The sequence below is a fragment of the Physella acuta genome, unplaced genomic scaffold, assembly GCF_028476545.2.
Source record: "Physella acuta isolate Inbredline_101_S28 unplaced genomic scaffold, ASM2847654v3 ptg000083l, whole genome shotgun sequence".
NCBI lineage: Eukaryota > Metazoa > Mollusca > Gastropoda > Physidae > Physella > Physella acuta.
The window spans coordinates 104,108-122,124 of record NW_026731603.1 but is presented as its reverse complement, the minus strand read 5'-3'; the positions used below and the strand labels follow the sequence as shown (position 1 = coordinate 122,124).

General features: G+C 35.3%; 3 protein-coding genes and 1 long non-coding RNA gene across 4 annotated transcripts; all 4 read left to right on the top strand.

Annotated features, from left to right (window-relative positions):
- Nucleotides 1-361: 361 nt before the first annotated feature.
- Nucleotides 362-2,545, top strand: LOC131958037 (uncharacterized). Its single transcript, XM_059322937.1, has 2 exons — nucleotides 362-515; nucleotides 1,593-2,545. The coding sequence occupies exons 1-2, from the start codon at nucleotides 464-466 to the stop codon at nucleotides 2,543-2,545; spliced, it is 1,005 nt and encodes a 334-aa protein (XP_059178920.1). The 5' UTR covers nucleotides 362-463.
- A 4,939-nt stretch (nucleotides 2,546-7,484) lies between these two features.
- LOC131958031 (uncharacterized) lies at nucleotides 7,485-8,477 on the top strand. The gene has a single exon (XM_059322932.1). It carries the CDS (start codon nucleotides 7,485-7,487, stop codon nucleotides 8,475-8,477), a length of 993 nt encoding a protein of 330 aa, XP_059178915.1.
- A 923-nt stretch (nucleotides 8,478-9,400) lies between these two features.
- LOC131958145 (uncharacterized) lies at nucleotides 9,401-11,761 on the top strand. The gene is made up of 3 exons (XR_009389205.1): nucleotides 9,401-9,566; nucleotides 10,024-10,205; nucleotides 10,328-11,761. It is a non-coding gene; the product is annotated as an uncharacterized LOC131958145 (long non-coding RNA).
- A 3,377-nt stretch (nucleotides 11,762-15,138) lies between these two features.
- LOC131958028 (uncharacterized) lies at nucleotides 15,139-16,843 on the top strand. The gene is made up of 2 exons (XM_059322917.1): nucleotides 15,139-15,230; nucleotides 15,903-16,843. The coding sequence occupies exons 1-2, from the start codon at nucleotides 15,185-15,187 to the stop codon at nucleotides 16,841-16,843; spliced, it is 987 nt and encodes a 328-aa protein (XP_059178900.1). The 5' UTR covers nucleotides 15,139-15,184.
- The last annotated feature ends 1,174 nt before the right edge of the window (nucleotides 16,844-18,017 follow it).

Below are 18,017 nucleotides of genomic sequence, written 5' to 3'. Positions count from 1 at the left end.
CCCACATCACTTGTAGACCCAGATGACCCACATCACGGCTAAACCTGTGCAACCCACATCACGTAAAGACCCGTGGGACCCAATTAGATGTCCCACATCACACGTAGACCCAGTGGACCCAAATCACGACTAAACCCAAAATCACCAGTAAACTTTTTTAGGAACAACAACTTATGTACTCCGAATGTCGACAACCACGTTAGCCATATGGTTATATCAGCCATATCAGCACACGTTCAAAGTTTAATGTTGTTGTTTCAACTTTGTTTTATCAGAGAGCATAAATGTACACAACTTTTGCTGATCAAGGATTGGCCACCAATTGTGCTGCAATCGTATGTCAGTGCAAATACATTTTGAGAACCTGATATCAGTAGATAACGTTGTTATGTATAGTATATAAGATCGGAGAAGTTCATATACGATTTGAAAGTCCAGTTAATGTAAGATTTAAGTGTTGACAATGTTGACATGTGTGCTATCTGCTGTTGCATTCTTAGGAGCTGTTGTTACAGGTGGGTATTTTTGTACAAGCTTCTATACTTAGTTCACGCCGTCTGTTTGTGGGTTTAAGGCAAATCTTGGAGCTAATTTTTGACCATTTGTAATCAGCGATTTTGTTCGAAATTTTCAGCTACGTTCTTCTTCGAGTGCAAAGAATATCAGTTTTTAAAAATTTATTACGAGAGACCATTTAATTTAAAAACTACTATATTGAAATTAAATTGGAGACAACAAGGTAAAATACTAGATGGCGATCGCATGTTCAGAGGGCCATCACTTCACGGTTGGCGGATTTTAAGATAACGAAGTTTTGGAGATCACAAGCTTCTGATCCGGTATAAGGCAAATACTTGTAGTCTTAGCTGCAGTGTCATCCAAGCCGAATATTTACTCTCTTAGAGCCGAATGAAGTTAGAAACGGCTATTAGAAGTTTGTTGGGGGGGGGAGGGTTATTTTGTCTTAGATTAATTAATTGTTTACATGATATCTTTTGTACGTGACATATTTTTGTGTGAGATATCTTGTCTGAGATAATTTGACTTGGACCATATATATATATATATATATATATATATATATATATATATATATATATATATATATATATATATATATATATATATATAAAGGATATACGAAAATTTTCGAAACATGCTTGCCCAAATGCCGTTTGCCCGAAGGCCGATTTCCCGAAAGGACACTTGCCGGAATGCGACAACTGCCCGAATGGACACTTGCCCGAATACGACAAATGCCCGAAATTTTTTGTGCAAACGGCCTTCGGGCAAATGGCATTTGGGCGTTTGTCGCATTCGGGCAAGTATCCATTCGGGCATTTGTCGCGTTCGGGCAAGTGTCCATTCGGGCATTTGTCGCATTCCGGCAAGTGTCCATTCGGGCAATTCGGGAAAACGTCCGGCTCCCATATATAAATTTTTAAATAAATAAATAAATATATATATATATATATATATATATATATATATATATATATATATATATATATATATATATATATATATATATATTCCTATACATGTGTATACAATGAGAGAAAAATTGATAGATATATTTTTTGCACTCTCAGGAATTCATTTTCAAGCTTCCCCAAACATCGTTGTTGTCGGGGTAACAAGGTATCTTGAACTAAAATGTGGGACAACTAGGGGAGAAGACTCCAGCATTGAAAGTCTGATCTCAATAATTATTTCACGAACAGCTAACCCACAAGACACAACTTTCAAAGAGCTGGCGTCACTGACCATGTTCACTCCAGAAGTTCAGATAACGGATGTATCGGAAGTTAATTTAATATCTTCAGGCAACATTGACAACAACGGTGAGTCATACATCAGACTTGTTTGGGAATTCCCAGGAGCCGATAAAGCAGGGAATTACAAATGTGATGTCAACGGAGTGGACCACATTGGACACCCTATTTATTTTAATTCGGCGGTTATGATATCATCCAGGCACCCTGATGTTGAAACGGTTGCTGCACAAATAAAAAATCTGACACTACTCGTGGAAAACGTCAACAGTTATATGAATCTCCTAAAGGATGAAGAAATTCTCTTGAAAGTCAGAAAATGGGACGAACGAATTGAAGCGGCGAAACATTCATTTTTTACAATATCTGAAGCTTATGACGGCCGTAGGTATTACCTGTCAAAACTAAATCGCCTTCAGGTAGCTGAAGACGCCGAGGCAATGTGTAAGCTGTTTGGGGGTTACCTGACTGAAGTAGATTCATTTCAAGAACACGAGTTCATTATTCAGTTTTTGACAAAGTTTGCTAGTGTTGGTTACTATACTATCCTAACTGGAGGTACAGACGAGGCCCATGAAAATGTATGGATAAATAGACGCAACAACACACCAGTTGCGTACATAAAATGGGGGATTCACCAACCGGATGGAGCAACCACATCAAACTGTTTAGTTCTCTATTCTCCAAATTGGTATATGGCAGATTATCCGTGCTCTCTTTTTGAGAATTCTTTTTCTACGGGTTATCTTTGTGAGATTCCTGATAAGTAAATAAATTTATGTTAGAATGTTAACAGACTATTATTACCAAAAAGGTTTACGTGAAATAAAACATTGAATGTAAAATAGCACGTTTTAGCGTTATACTTTAATGTTCCGTACATAATTATGTTCCAATTTTAAAAGAAAAATGTTATATTAAACAATTTTTTTCTTTACATTTATTTTGCACGAGGCACTATAACATTTTCATATATAAGTATTATATCGAGTTCCACTTGATACAGAGCTACACATTTGATCTAATACTTATTTATGAAATGTAATCAACCTAGTTGTAACGTGATCTAATACTTATTTATGAAATGTAATCAACCTAGTTGTAACGGTACTCAAGTTATAGTGTTCACAGACACACATACACACATACATACACACGCATACACACATACACACCCACAGACATACGGACAAAATTGCAAAACTATGTTTTTCCGACTCAGGGATGGATAAAACGTCGAGAAATGTTAAAATCTCGATTTTTTTGCAAGATTTCAATACTTCCTCTATACTTTGTAAAAATGGATTTAAAACCATGTCTATATCCCGAATTGCCATCGCCCGTACTGTTATATAAGAATAGCCATGAAAGTTTAGTGGAGATCACTCCTTGTTTATTCAGTTAGGACAGGGGTCGGCAACCTGCGGCTCGCGAGCCGAATGCGGTTCTTTTGATATCAAGATGCGGCTCGCCAGCTCCTTGAACAAATACTAATAATCTTAATAAAAAAAATATTTGAAAAAAAAATGTTAGTGGCTCTTTAAAACCAGGGAAATTTTGAAAATTGTAACTTTTGGCTCTTCCGCTTCAAAAGGTTGCCGACCCCTGAGTTAGGACATTTCCCTTTTGTTTTTAAAGAGTTTTGTGTCGGGGGAGGGGGGGGGGGCGTCAATAAATGACGTCACACTCGTAGGGGGGAGGGAGTCAGTAATTTTGTAACGGTATGTGATGAGGGGGAATGGGGAATTCAGATTGTGTGACGTCACACTTTTTATTATAAAACAACAAAGTTTCAAAACTAACTTTAGCCGTTTTTTCTTGCTTTAGAAAACTGTTTTAATAAATTGCAATAGGAGTTGATTAAAAAAAATCTATGTTGACAGAGTACAGACAAGATTTGGGAAAAATATCGCTGTTTTATGAAAAATTCAACTTCAATTTTGAGTGAGGAGGGGGGTGAGATGGGGGGCTTAGGTGTGTAGTCATTTTAGGGGGTTCTGGCTTTTACGATGTGTAACGGAGGGGAGGGGGTAAGGTAACAATCGTCAAAAAAGGATGTCGTAATTTATGGATGACACCTTGGAAAAGAAAAATGTATTTTTTAATTACAAATGTATAATATATACAAAAGAAACAATAATGTGAATGTATTAAAATTGGTTTATTAAATCAATTTACTGCACTTACTTGTTACACGCTTAGTGCTCCATTTCTAAACTTAATGGAACTTAAACTAAAAATGCAGTCATATATTTTTTAATGTAACTTCTTAAATTATTTATTTGTTATTTCTATTTCGTTTTACGTTGCGACAATGTTCGATTGGACTCGTTTTACATAGTTCGATAATATGAAGCAATTCATGTTTGTATTCATTATATTTTGTACTAATTAAAGGCATCGAGTAATAAGCTTGGACGTTATAAAAGAATGTAACAAAAAATGGGGCGGTAGTTTCGGGTTTAGGAAAATGATTCATTTGGGGCTAAAAGGCTTCTTAAGTATGGGCAGAGTTTCTTCCAGGCATCTCTTCGGGGGGGCTTTGTCCCCCCCGAAAAATTTTTACCGCCCCCCCCCCCCCCCCCGAACGAAATGAAATTTATATAATTTATATAGAAAATATATACTTTTAACAGTGTCCGCCCCCCCCCCCCCCCCCCCCCCGAAGAAAGTTTACCGCCCCCCCCCCCCCCCCGAAGATTTCAAGTGCCCTCCCGGAGAAAAAAGTCTGGAAGAAACACTGAGTATGGGGTTGATGTAATGATATGTTGGATGGTAATGTGCAAAACCGCCAACGGGGTTATGCTGTGTTATTTCCCAACTAAGGGCTTCAACGACAAATCAGAATACCTCAAGACAGCTTAGACTATTTTGGAGTTGTTAATCAACTTATGCATTTTTTAAATCTTTATAGTCATTCTTTGTGAAATGAAAAATCTTTAAAAGATCTAGCTTAAAATATTAAGTATTACTTTTGTTTAACCAGATTTTTATGTTTGCAATAAGGCGAGCTAATCCAGAAGATAAAAAACTGATAACAACCACTTAAAAGGAATATAATTACTTTAAGATAGTTAGGTAAAAAAAACACTTCATATGCTGTTTAACATTTGTGTGAAATGTACCTATACCAAAGATCTGCCCATTTGAAAACTGAAATGTTGAACACCTGCCTGATACTGCTGACAGTGGCTGCCACCACAGGTATCTGATTTTATTTTAAAGGGAAAATAATTTTTAAAAAAACATTATAATAACAAGCTTTTATTTAATAACTAGGCATGCTGCCCAGCTTCGCTTAGGCTTTCGAAAACATTGAGAATTTGAATGCTTAATTAATTCGCCCGAGGGTCGGTCTACGACCTCAGGAGTTATGAAGAGGTTCCTCATATAAGGCGCCGGTCATTCGAGGTCAGTTTTGACCCCATCATCGTAGACTTTTCGGCCAACCGGCCCCCGTGTTCTGTCGCCCCAAGGCAAGATCCTGCCAAATTTGAAGCGCCTGCGGCGCCGGGAAGTGCCCTATCGGACACCTGACAACTTTGCTTTATATATTATAGAGATTAGCAAATTGCAAAGATAAACAAAGATTTCAATAAAGTAATTAAGGCCTGAAATACTTTAGTATAGAAATGTATTGTTCGAATAGATTCTAGATCTAGGTAGGGTCTACATCTGTGTAAGTCTAGTTTTTCCGTAGATCTAGATCATGTAGATCTAGATCTAGAATCCTAATAGAATTTTTTTTTTAAGTTTAGCCCGAGCAAAATAAAAAAAAAAAAAGATTAACCAAGTTGACTTGGGGCGTCTCGAACCCGCACCACCTGCGTGGGTTTAAGTACACTATCATCTCCGGAGAATAAAAGACGTTTTTAAAATCTTAACTTACGCGAATATGCCTATTCTTTCAAATTAATTTTTTTTATCCCAAATTAGCCAGTTCCAAACAAAGATTTTGTATAAAATAATTATGTCTTGAAATATTTAGTCCTAATATAGAAATTTATTTTTGGAATAGATTATAGAGAAGTTAGAGTCTAAATCTAGATTTTAGCGTTTACGTCTCGATCTAGTTATTGCGTAGATTTGTAGATTTAGATCTAGTCTAGATCTAGAATCTCTAGATCTAGAATCCAAATAAATAAAATAAATTTTATGAGTTTAGGCCGGAAAAAATTGTATTGTGTACATTTCATAGTGTAGGCCAGGGGTCTCCAAACTTTTCAGTCCGAGGGCCGCATTAACTATAAAATTTCAGTTCGGGGGCCAGGTTCTTTCAGGCATGTATTTGATTTTTCTGGGCAAAGTTCCTCAGCCATCACCAACAAACGTTTTTCTCTGTGGACAAAAAGATCTCCGCGGGCCGGATGAGAGGACATCGCGGGCCGCATCCGGCCCGCGGGCCGTAGTTTGGAGACCCCTGGTGTAGGCCTACGTAGATCTGAATCAAATTTGAATGAAATAGTTCATTTCTTTTTATTCTAAAAACGGCAGATGACGTCATTAGTTAATGTATAAACATTAGTGACGTCACAGTTTTATGCGTTCTTTTTCACATCTATACATGCTTTTCCGGTTGCATAAATAATACTGTTTCTCTTCATTCGAATACGCCTTTATTTTTTATTTTTCTTCTTTAAATAAAATTGTGGTTATACATTTAAAACATCTAGCATATTATTTTCAACAAAAGTCCGTATAAAGGTATCCATATATCGCTGCCGATTCTGACGTGATGTCCGGCGAAAATATTTTGCGGACAGACAGAGATAGAGAGAGAGAGAGAGAGAGAGGTGCGAACGTGGGGTTTTATATATTAGGATGCACTCAAAAGGAGAAAAAAATATACACTATTATTTAAAAAACTATAAAGAATAGCGTGGGTCACTTTAGTATCTACTAGATACTTTTACTAATATTTAGGAAGAGACTCACGCTTTTCTTTATAGTTGTTTAAATAGTCTCCCTTTTAGTGCATTATTACATAAAAGCTTATTATCAAAACGTTTTTTTATTGATTTTTATAGTACTTTACATGCTTTTTTTTACAATAAAGTTATATGACTAAAAACCATTGCGCACCCTTTGAACGTGATGACGCGTGTGGAGTATTTGGATAGGCCTGCCTATTAATTTGGTCAATTATTTAATTAATTCATAAAAAATTAATCATGCGACAAATTAAGTAAAATTGAATGTCATGATGCATTGTCTTCATGTGTTGACCCACGTACCAACTACGAACCGAATCTATCAGGAAGATGTTCCTGCAATTTCGCTCGGGCGTTTCGATATAGACATACTGACGACAGACTGACGACAGACTGACGACAGACTGACGACAGACTGACGACAGACTTACAACAGACTGACGACAGACTGACGACAGACTGACGACAGACAAACGACAGATTGACGACAGACTGACGACAGACTGACGACAGACTGACGAGGAAGTGAGTTAAATAAAAGCTTGTAAAAATAGTCAAGCCATTAGATGTTACATATTCAATACGAACATACATAAACACACACACATGCAAGTATGGTCGAATAAACACGTAGATCTATATACTATTTTAAACTATCATAACTTCTCATATTTTATCTACACAAACAAATGTCCTGTATTATACTTTTTTTTAAAATCCATTATAAATTTTGACTTTTTTATTTTTTAAAGTATTGATTTCAATTTGTTTTCCTTCTATGATTAACAATCGTTTGGATAAAAATGTAAAGTACTATAAACTATTTTCAGTACTTGGGCTGGATATACAAGCCGCGCCCACTAAAGTGGATATTGGTGTCACCAGGTACCTGACCATCAAATGTCTGGCACCAAAAGAGAGCTCATCGTCCATGGAGAGCCTGATCTCTTTGGTCATCTCTAGATCCGACGGTCCCCAAAATGCCATTTTCAAAGAACTCGCTTCCATTAATGTTTTTCATGTAGACGGTCAGGTTATCCAAAACACAAATGAAATCGAAACGTCAGAAGGAAAAATTGACAATGACGGTCTTTCATACTTAACTCTTGTTTGGGAATTCCCGGACACAAACAAAGCCGGTGTGTACATGTGTTTAGCTAACGGTGTGGATTTTTCCGGTCATCCTTTTGTTATAAACACAACCGTCACCGTACAGTCGGCTTATCCTGGAGTTGACACAATAGTAAACCAAGTCAGAAACTTGACCCTGCAAGTAGAGCAAATGAACATTTTATTAAATGGTGTTGAAAACTTTCGAGAAATGTGGGTTGGCCGTTTACAGCGAATGAAAAGTGTTATATTTAGCTACAATACTTTCCACAACGGCCATCGCTATTATCTATCTCACGCACACGGTGTAGTTATCGTACACGAAGCAGCAGCTGTTTGTGAAATGTTTGGTGGTTATTTGGTAGAGATTGACTCCGCAGAAGAATATGCGTTTCTTAAAAGTTTTCTGAACAACCATACAAATTTTAGATGGGTGTTTACTGGCGTTAACGATGAACAGACTGACAACCAGTGGATCAACACACACGCTGGCAGTGTTGCTTCAAGCTACTTCCAATTTTATACTGGAGAACCAAACGGCGGTCGTACAGAAAATTGCCTAGGGTTTTTTCAGGGTTATCCAGTACAGATGACAGATCTCCCGTGTACCTATAAGCGGGATATTTTTGATTTAGGCTTTATGTGCGAAATTGTTGAGTAAATATATTGAAACCATATGCAATCTTCACGCAGTAGTATTACTATATTGTGTTTTGTATTATTCGTTCGATATTGTGTTGCATTCTTTTTCCGTGATTTATTTTTTTGCATGTAATGGTGTCATGTGTTTTGTATTATTCGTTATATATTGTACGAGCTGACCCGCGCCGTAAGCATACGTTGTTTTATGTTCTACTTTTCAGTGAATCATAATTTGTGAATTCGACACTACCCTCTCCCCCCCCCACCATCCCCCGTGAAGGCAGCCGTCTGTGACGACAGTTTACAGACGACAATGAAAAGATTAAGCAGAACTTCTTACCTCCAGAGGCGTAGCGACCTTTCCCGGCGCCCGGGGACAAACTTTTCGATTTGCACCCCCCTCAAAATTTTCATTTGCACCCCCCCCCTCAAACTTTCAATTTGGCGCCCCCTCTAAGGTCGGTGCCCGCTGACATATGTCCCCCCCCCCCCGCCCCCCCCCCCCCTCGCTACGCCTCTGTTTACCTCTCCTTAGTTTCAAATTGTTTAAAATCTAAATTATCTGCCCCTAATAGCTGTCATATTGTAAACATTCGGGGTGAACCACAGCTGCCTAGACCAGGGGTCGGCAACCTTTTGAAGCCGAAGAGCCAAAAGTTATAATTTTCGAAATTTCCCTGGTTTTAAAGAGCCACTAACATTTTTTTTGTTTCAAATATTTTATTTTTTTATTAAGATTATTAGTATTTGTTCAAGGAGCTGGAGAGCCGCATCTTGATATCAAAAGAGCCGCATGCGGCTCGCGAGCCGCAGGTTGCCGACCCCTGGCCTAGACTGTTGGGGTGGGGGTGGTAGCGATCTGCCTAGAGAGCAGGGTAGGAACGGCTAAGCCTTAACCCTATATGGCATAGCGTTGCAGTTTTGCAACAATACTTTAGGAGTAATCAATTACTGTACTATTTAATATTTTGTTTTGTTTTCAACTTATTTTACTCCGGATAGCACTTTTTAATACATTTTATACCGGAACTCTTTTGAAAAGAAGATTTTCTTTTTAAAATCGGCCATTTTTAGAAGCGATCTACACTTTTCTGCTTTTTGCTAAAAGGTAAGTATAAAATTACGTTAAAACCTGGTTAAAATTATAATAAACTAGCTGAAAAAAATATATTTACAATAATAACTATGCATTAGTACTAATTTAGTTGATTCACAATAAAATTCTTATTATTTTATTAGTAAGAGCTAGGTTTTGTATTGTTGCAGTAATGCAACTACATGCAACGGAATAAATAAAAATGGCTGCTCTGAGCTAGACTTTAGTTTGCTTGGTAATTATTTCTACACACAAAATAGTTTATTTTATGATGTGAAATACATTTAGTGTTGTGGTATATTATTTATAACTACTAGATCTAGTTTTTGCCTATAATAATCATAATAAATTATAACCTAACAATAGTTTTATTAGTTTTATAGTTTTATTTATTATATAATTATATAATATTTATCGCTAAGAGCTAGGCTAATGAATAGGGCCTAACCTTTTGTTTTTATTTTATTAGGCTTTCACATATTCGTAACCATGGATCCAAGAGTCTAAGTTGAAAGTCTTCTACCATTTTATTCTGAGCTACTCCTTTTGGCTCAAAAGATAGTGAGTTGTCCAATGATGAAATAGAGAAAGTAAACAGTACCCGGGACCTATCGGATGTTGGTGATGAAGATTTGTCTGACGCAGTTGAAGGTAACATATTATTATTGCATACTTTAAAGGTTTGCTTGTAGATTAGTAAAGCATTTATTGTTTTGTATACAATTATTGCATAATTTATAACCAAATAATGTTCTCAAAATGTATTTCTACAGAGTATGCCCATTTGCGAAAAATGATGAAACTCCTCAGGACCTTCTCAATTGTCTACACCAAGGTCTTCATTAGCAACAACAGAATGATCAGTCCCAGTAAACAGCAAATGTTCCACCATTTCCTGATCCTAGGAGAGAAGCCAAACATCAGAGGCGGCCATTGGATTATTTCAACGACATCTTTATAGATAATCTGTGTTCGGACAGTTGTGTATCAATCCAACCTGTACTGTCCTCTAACATGACATCAACAGTCCTTTAGCACTGGATAAAGATTATTCCTGGAAATTAGATTTTACATAAACATTGTAAAAAATTCCTAAATGCCGAGTGTATTGGAGCCTTGCCACTAAGTGTGTTACGGTCACATACGTCATGACCATCAACAGATTCAAGCGGATAAAGAATAATCTGCACCTGTCGTACAATGTCCTCAACAGGACAAACAATCCATTAACACTGAATAAGAATGAGCTAAAACATTTCCTAGAAATTGTGTGTATTACATAAAGATTCTAAAAACTCTTAGATGCAGAGTGTATTGGAGCCTTGCCACCAAGTGTGTTACAGTCACATACGTCATGACCATCAACAGATTCAAGCGGAATAAGAATAATCTGAACCTGTCAAACAATGTCCTCAGCAGGACATAAACAATCCACTAGTACTGGATAAAGATGAACAAAAACATCTCCTGGAAATTGTGTTTTACATAAACATTGTAAAAAAAATTCTAGATACCAAAGATCTTGGTGCCTTGCCACCTAATGTGTTACTGTCACAGACATAACCATCAATAGATTTGAGTGGATTAAGATTAAGCTACACCTGTCAAACAATGTTCAAAGGGCAGAAGTTGACCAATATCGGAATTCTGTGCTTATCAAACCCCATGCCATCTGAGATTCTAAGTATTCATGAGCAAATCGACCCATTCACATATCGTAGGCAAAAGCAGTCCAACCTACAACCATAGAAAGCCATATAGATGGGCTACAAAGTTTTTGTTGTGTCCAACAACTTGTATAATCCAAGATTTTGAAGTGCATTCGGGTAAAGCTACAAAAGGACAAGATGACAAAGTGCTGTTGCTAATATTGAGCGGACATTATTACAGAGTGTTCCCCAATATGTTGGGCTCAAGATTTACATAGACAATATCATTTAGTTCATCATTTAGTTGCAGGTTGTCCTGCAACAACAATGCACAGAAGTTTTTATTTGCTGTAGCAAAAAAAAAAAAATGCTAATAAACTTTTTACTAAATAAACCTGCATGTAATTTTTCAGTTGTTTTTTTCTCTTTCAGTGTACATGATTTTACTGTTCTTTTCATCATAAATAAACTTACATGTTACTATTGTTACTCTCAAATGATTTGTACAAGTTATTTACATTTATATCAACAATTCTATATAAATATTTTTTTTTCTTATTATGGAAAAAAAGTTTGACCCTTGCGCATAGTTGCAGAATTGCAACGACCAAAATTGTTGTGATATTAATCATCTATTCAAAAAAAAATTCGCTACATCTCAAGTTAGTCCATTTGCTGTAGAAATATGAAGTCAAAAAATTTTTACCAAGTAAACCAATAATTCATGCAATAAAGGGTTAATGGCGATGGTGTCTCACACGGTCCCCACGTAGATAATTATGTAAAATATAGATTGTACTTTCTGTGTTTTGTTTCGTGCTAACGTGTTTTTTTTTAATTTTATACGGGGAGTAGGAATTGTATGCAGCTATAAAAAAATTTAAAAAAGTAAACAAATATGTACATTGCTGATCTAATTGTTATGAAACATTGTGGTGCTTTTCTGTATTTTATAAAATTTGGTTTTGTATTAAATTGTGTGTAAGAAAATAATAAATAATGTGGACTGTGTTACGTGTTGTTAATGTTGTATTGATTGCGCTAGCAGTCTACCTTTTCCAAGACATAGTAGTGGGAGATTCGGTTTTGTCGTCTTTTTTTCTGTAAAATAAGTTGTCCATATATGTTGTATGTGTTAGATGAGATAATATCAACAAAACCCTGTTGCAAATATAACGAGAGTGATCTCCCCAAAACTTTCACGACTATTCGTAGACAACATTAATTGGGATGGCAAATCAGGTTCAGTCAGAATATAGACATTTTAAAAAATCGTTTTTAAATACTTATTTTTTAAAGGGGTTAAGCTCCGGGAAAAAATGGAAAAAAATACACTTTAATTAATAAGCAGGGGCGGAACTACCATACCGCCAGACCCCGCAATGCGGGGGGGCCCAGGACGTTTAGGGGCCCAGTTCCGACCAAAAAACAATGAATTTTATTTTCAAAAATTATGTTTTTCATGCATCTTGAAAGTGGTTTTGTAAAAAAAAAACAAAAAAAAACAGGTCTACTATAGCAGAGATTGTTGCGTAAAAAATATTTTAAAATCTACAAGAGCTATAGTTTGAAAGGTAGGCAAACCTTCACACTACTTCCATGACTTACTGCCCTTCTTTAAAATAGGGATGCCCACGATGCAGGTCGTTTAGGGGCCCAAAGCCGACCGTAAAAAAATTTTTTTATAATTAAAAAAAAAATTTTCTTGAAAAAAACAAACAGATCTACTACAGTAGTGATGTTCTACAGTAGCCAACACAAGCTGTTTCGTAAAGGAAAAAAATATAAATGCTACATGAGTTCAAACCACTTCCATGACTTATTTCCCTTTTTTAAATTGCCAAATATGTGTGTTCTTAAGAAACTTTTAATAGATTTGCACTAAACAAATTAAAAAGCAATTACTTTACTTAATTATTATTATTTTTTAAAATACATAATAAAGAATGGTATAGCATCAACAGGAAATGTATTTAAAACTAATAATATAAATACAAAAAAAAACAACATAAAAATAATCATAAGGCGAGAAACCATTACAAATACAAAGCTTTAACACTTCATATTCTTTTGACCGACTCATAGTTTAAGAATCATTATGCCAGCCATTAAAACAGAGAATTTCAAAATTAGACTAATAGCACTCACACAAATGATGTGTTGTTGTAACATGTTTTATTTAAAAAAAAAATTCAAATTTCAAACAAGCCCGAATTGAGTATTCTATGTAGGCCTACGTATTTTCATATATAAATAAATAAATAAATAAATAAATATATATATATATATATATATATATATATATATATATATATATATATATATATATATATATATATATATATATATATATATGGGGCCCAAAAATATTTTTTTGCGGGGTGGCCCTCTTTTTCTAGCTCCGCCACTGTTAATAAGCCATTTTTTAAAATTTGTTTGTGTATGTGTAAGTTAGAGTACTTAAGGGAAAATATTTCTGAAAATATGATTGCCATTGCTATGGCGGCCATCTTGGTAAAAGTGCCATCTGTGGAGTTCTAAGATTTCATAAAGTAATATAGAAACCGCCCATATAATCATTGATACTTCTTGTACTAACACTAATAGAGTCAACTGGCTAGATTTTGTAACAGAAAAAAACCTATAATTTGTTTTTTCCAACTTTTGTTGACTTATTACATTTTGAAAGATATTTATGACAATGACAAAAATCCTTGAAAACGATATAAATTTATTTTAGCCGTATATCACATAACCTTACTTTTAGTAGATTAGAAAAATGACCCATTAAACATATAACAAATTACGGATACCATATCAGTAAAAAAAGAAAAGTAATATTGTTGAATTAAAGCTAAACTACTTAAGCACATTCAAATGTACAACTATTATTTTATGGTGTCAGCCACCCTCCTCCACACACACATACACTTCCATACAAACACACAAACTTATTGGTTGCTGAATAATAATTTTCTTGATCAAAGATATACAGATTTAAAATTTTCCTATGTGGTTTTAACGCAATTCACTTCGGTGGACGTTATATTTGATATCACTCCCTAACGTAAATTTCATGCAAACTAATCGACCGAGAAAAAAAGCATTTAGTGGCCTAACTTAAACACAGTAATTCAAGTGTAAAAATAATTGTTTTTGTAGTTAATTATTAAATTTGGTGTCAACCCCAAACCCCAGAATGGATTGACGAATCAGTTATTACTATTCTCAACAAAAACTTTCTCCTCTGGCAAATTTTGCAACGCATTGTGGTGGCCCCAAACGCCGTTCAGTGATAGCTTTAAACTATGCACAAATAATACTAACGATGGTTAACTATAGTCGTTCATTAATACAGCTGGATGTAGGATTGTTTTCTCTGCCGTTAGCAAGTTTACGTCATGGTGTTACCCCTATCCACCCCCCCCCCCAAACACACACCCCTTGTCGCGATTTCTGAACTTTGACCTTCAAAGTCTACTTTACTCAGATTAATCATTTATTTAGCGGGAATGATAATTATTTGTCTATATATATGTTGCAGTTTTTGCCTTGGTGTTACCCCCCTAAATGTATTTCACCCGCACCTACGGTCCGCAAAATAAAAATGTGTTTGTTTTTATTTATTTGAAATATATAAGGCATCCTAACTGTACATACGTTTAAAAGCAAATTGTTCAATATTTTCTAAATTAAAATGTTCTGTGTAAACCAAATAATCACCGTAAAATGCTTAAAGTTCTTTACAAATTGTCTTTGTACTATCTCAAACAACTAAAGATATCACTGTTATGTTTGTCCTAATGAAAAATATCAAACGCCTAAACCGGATTTTATTTTTGCAACTAGGCGAGCGAGTCATGAAGATACAAAACTGATAACAACCACTTTGGAAAAGTATAATTACTTCAGATAGCATATCCTGTTTGAAACGTTTGTAACTTGTCTCTTTAGCAAAGATCTGGCCATTTGAAAACTGAAATGTTGAACACCTGTCTGATACTGCTGACAGTGGCTACCACCACAGGTATCTGATTTTAGTTTAAATAAAAAATAGTCATGCATTTATAAGTCACATTAGGAACATGTATACACATAAACACAAACAAACTCATGAGAACGATTAGATCTATACAAGCCTACAGTTGTCTTGTTTCTTCTTCTTCGTTCTTAATTATTAGTGTTGAAGGGGATCGAGATTTATCTGCCAGTGGGTTTGAACTCGAGACTTTGTTCGAATTTATCAACCATGAGCTTTTTGCCGACTCGACCACGCCTCCAACACAATTAAGCGTTACGTGTCAACTGGTTATGCGCCATTGAGGCCATTGACTCCGATTTCAGCCTGCTTTTCTTTTTGGATTTGCTTCCATAGCCTTTGTCCAACCAAGAACAAACTACAAGGCAGCAGTTGTTTAATTTTGGAGTTGTCTCTCCTAGAAGAGTGGCTGTCCCCAGCTAACGAGCCTCATCTGCCCGAGGGTTCGAACTCGAGACTTTTCGGTTTAGCAACCTACAGTTGTAAACTACTATAATTTATAATGTTGATATGTAAACAATAAAATTTCCTGTATTATATTTTGAAACTCTTTAGATATTTTCATTTTTCATTTTGATTTTTAAATAATATTTATTACTTGTTTTACTTTTATGAATAACACTCCTTTTAAAAAATTAAATTATTATGAATGATTTTCAGTTGTGGGCCTAAATATAGAAGCCACGCCTAGAACAGTGGAACCTGGGGTCACCAGGTACCTGACCATCAAATGTCTGGCACCAAAAGAGAGCACATCGTCCATGGAGAGCCTGATCTCGTTGGTCATCTCTAGATCAGACGGTCCCCAAAATGCCATTTTCAAAGAACTCGCGTCAATTAACGTTTTTCATGTAGACGGTCAGGTCATCCACAACGTCAAAGACAACGAAACATCGGAAGGGAAAATTGACAACAACGGTCTTTCATACTTGACTCTAGTGTGGGAATTCCCGGACACAAACAAAGCCGGAATGTATATGTGTCAAGCTAATGGTGTGGATTTTTCCGGTCATCCTGTTGTTATAAATACTACAGTCACCATTCAGTCGGCTTATCCTGGAGTGGACACAATAGTAAAACAAGTCAGAAACTTGACCATTCAAGTTGAGCAAATGAACATTTTACTAAACGGTGTTGAAAACTTCAGAGAAATGTGGATTGATCGTTTAAAGAGAATGAAAAGTGTTATATTTAGCTCGAATTCGTTCTTCAATGGTCATCGCTATTATTTATCTCACGCACACGATACAATAATCGTACACGAAGTATCAGCTGTCTGCGAAATGTTTGGTGGTTATTTGGTTGAAATAGACTCCACAGATGAATTTACATTTCTGGGTACATTTCTGAATAACCATACAGAATTCAAATGGGTGTTTACTGGCGTTAATGATGAACAAATTGAAAACCAATGGGTCAACAAGAATGCAGGCACTGTAGCTTCAAGTTACTTTCAGTTTTATCCTGGTGAACCCAACGGCGGTCGTGGAGAGAACTGTTTGAGTGTAGACCACAGTAGTGGATGGTCGATGATTGATCTTCCATGTATCTTTAAATGGATTGCATTTGGGTTAGGTTTTATTTGCGAAATTCCAGAGTAAATATTTCGAAAGAAAGTAACCTTTCATGTTGTGTAGAAATAGTTGGTTTGTATTTTGTTTGTTACTGTTTTATTTTATTAGATATATTACGTCTTGTACTTTTTTGTGGTTTGTGTTTTAGCCGAATTAAATAAACCGAGAGTGATCTTCTCTAAACTTTCTCGAATATTCTTTTGGTTGAGCTTTGGTGTCATCTATAAATGACGTCACACTCGTAGAGGGGAGGGAGGGTCCGTAATTTTGTGACGATGTGTGATGAGGGGGAGGGGTGGAGGTTCAGATATTGCGACGTCACATTTTTGCATTATAAAAAAGCAATGTTAGAAAACGAATTTTAGACGTTATTTCGCGTTTTAGATAAATGTTTTAATAAATTGTAATAGTTAAGACAAGGTTTTGAAAAAATATCGATGTTAAAAAAAAATTCAACTGCAATTTTGAGAGGGGTTGTAGGTTGAGGTGTGACTTCATTTTAGGGGGGTCTGGCTTTTTGTGACGACGTGTGACGGAGGGGAGGGGGGAGGTAAAAATCGTCAAAAAAGCGTGACGTCATTTATGGATGACCTCTTTTTTCCGTTGCGCATCTTTCTGGTCACCTATTCTTATATATCCCTTTGGGAGATGGCTACGCCGGACATAGACATGATTTTTAATCCATTTTTAATTACTTAAACTTTTAAAAATAGAATAGAATCTCATAGAATAAAAGAATTGCACACCAAGTGAATGGCAAACAATACGTGTATAATAGTGTGGAATGTTATTAGTACTTTATAAATTCATTTTCGTTTGTTTTTTAGAAATAAGAAATAATGGGGAAATAATCAACGGAAATTGATATATATATATATATATATATATATATATATATATATATATATATATATATATATATATATATATATATATATATATATATATATATATATATATAAAGGATAATGTGCAAGCCAATATTTTAACGAAAGGTAAAAGATTTTTTTAATTACGAATGCAAACAACCATGATGAATATCAACTTAACTAATTATATTTGAAACATAAATGAAATGCTTACAGTAATAGAATAGTTATTTGACTCTATGTGCTTAATCTCATCTTGTGAGCAATTAATCTATTGTTTTAAGTAATGCTTTCAGTATTTATCTAAATATTGTGGAAATAAATAAATGAAA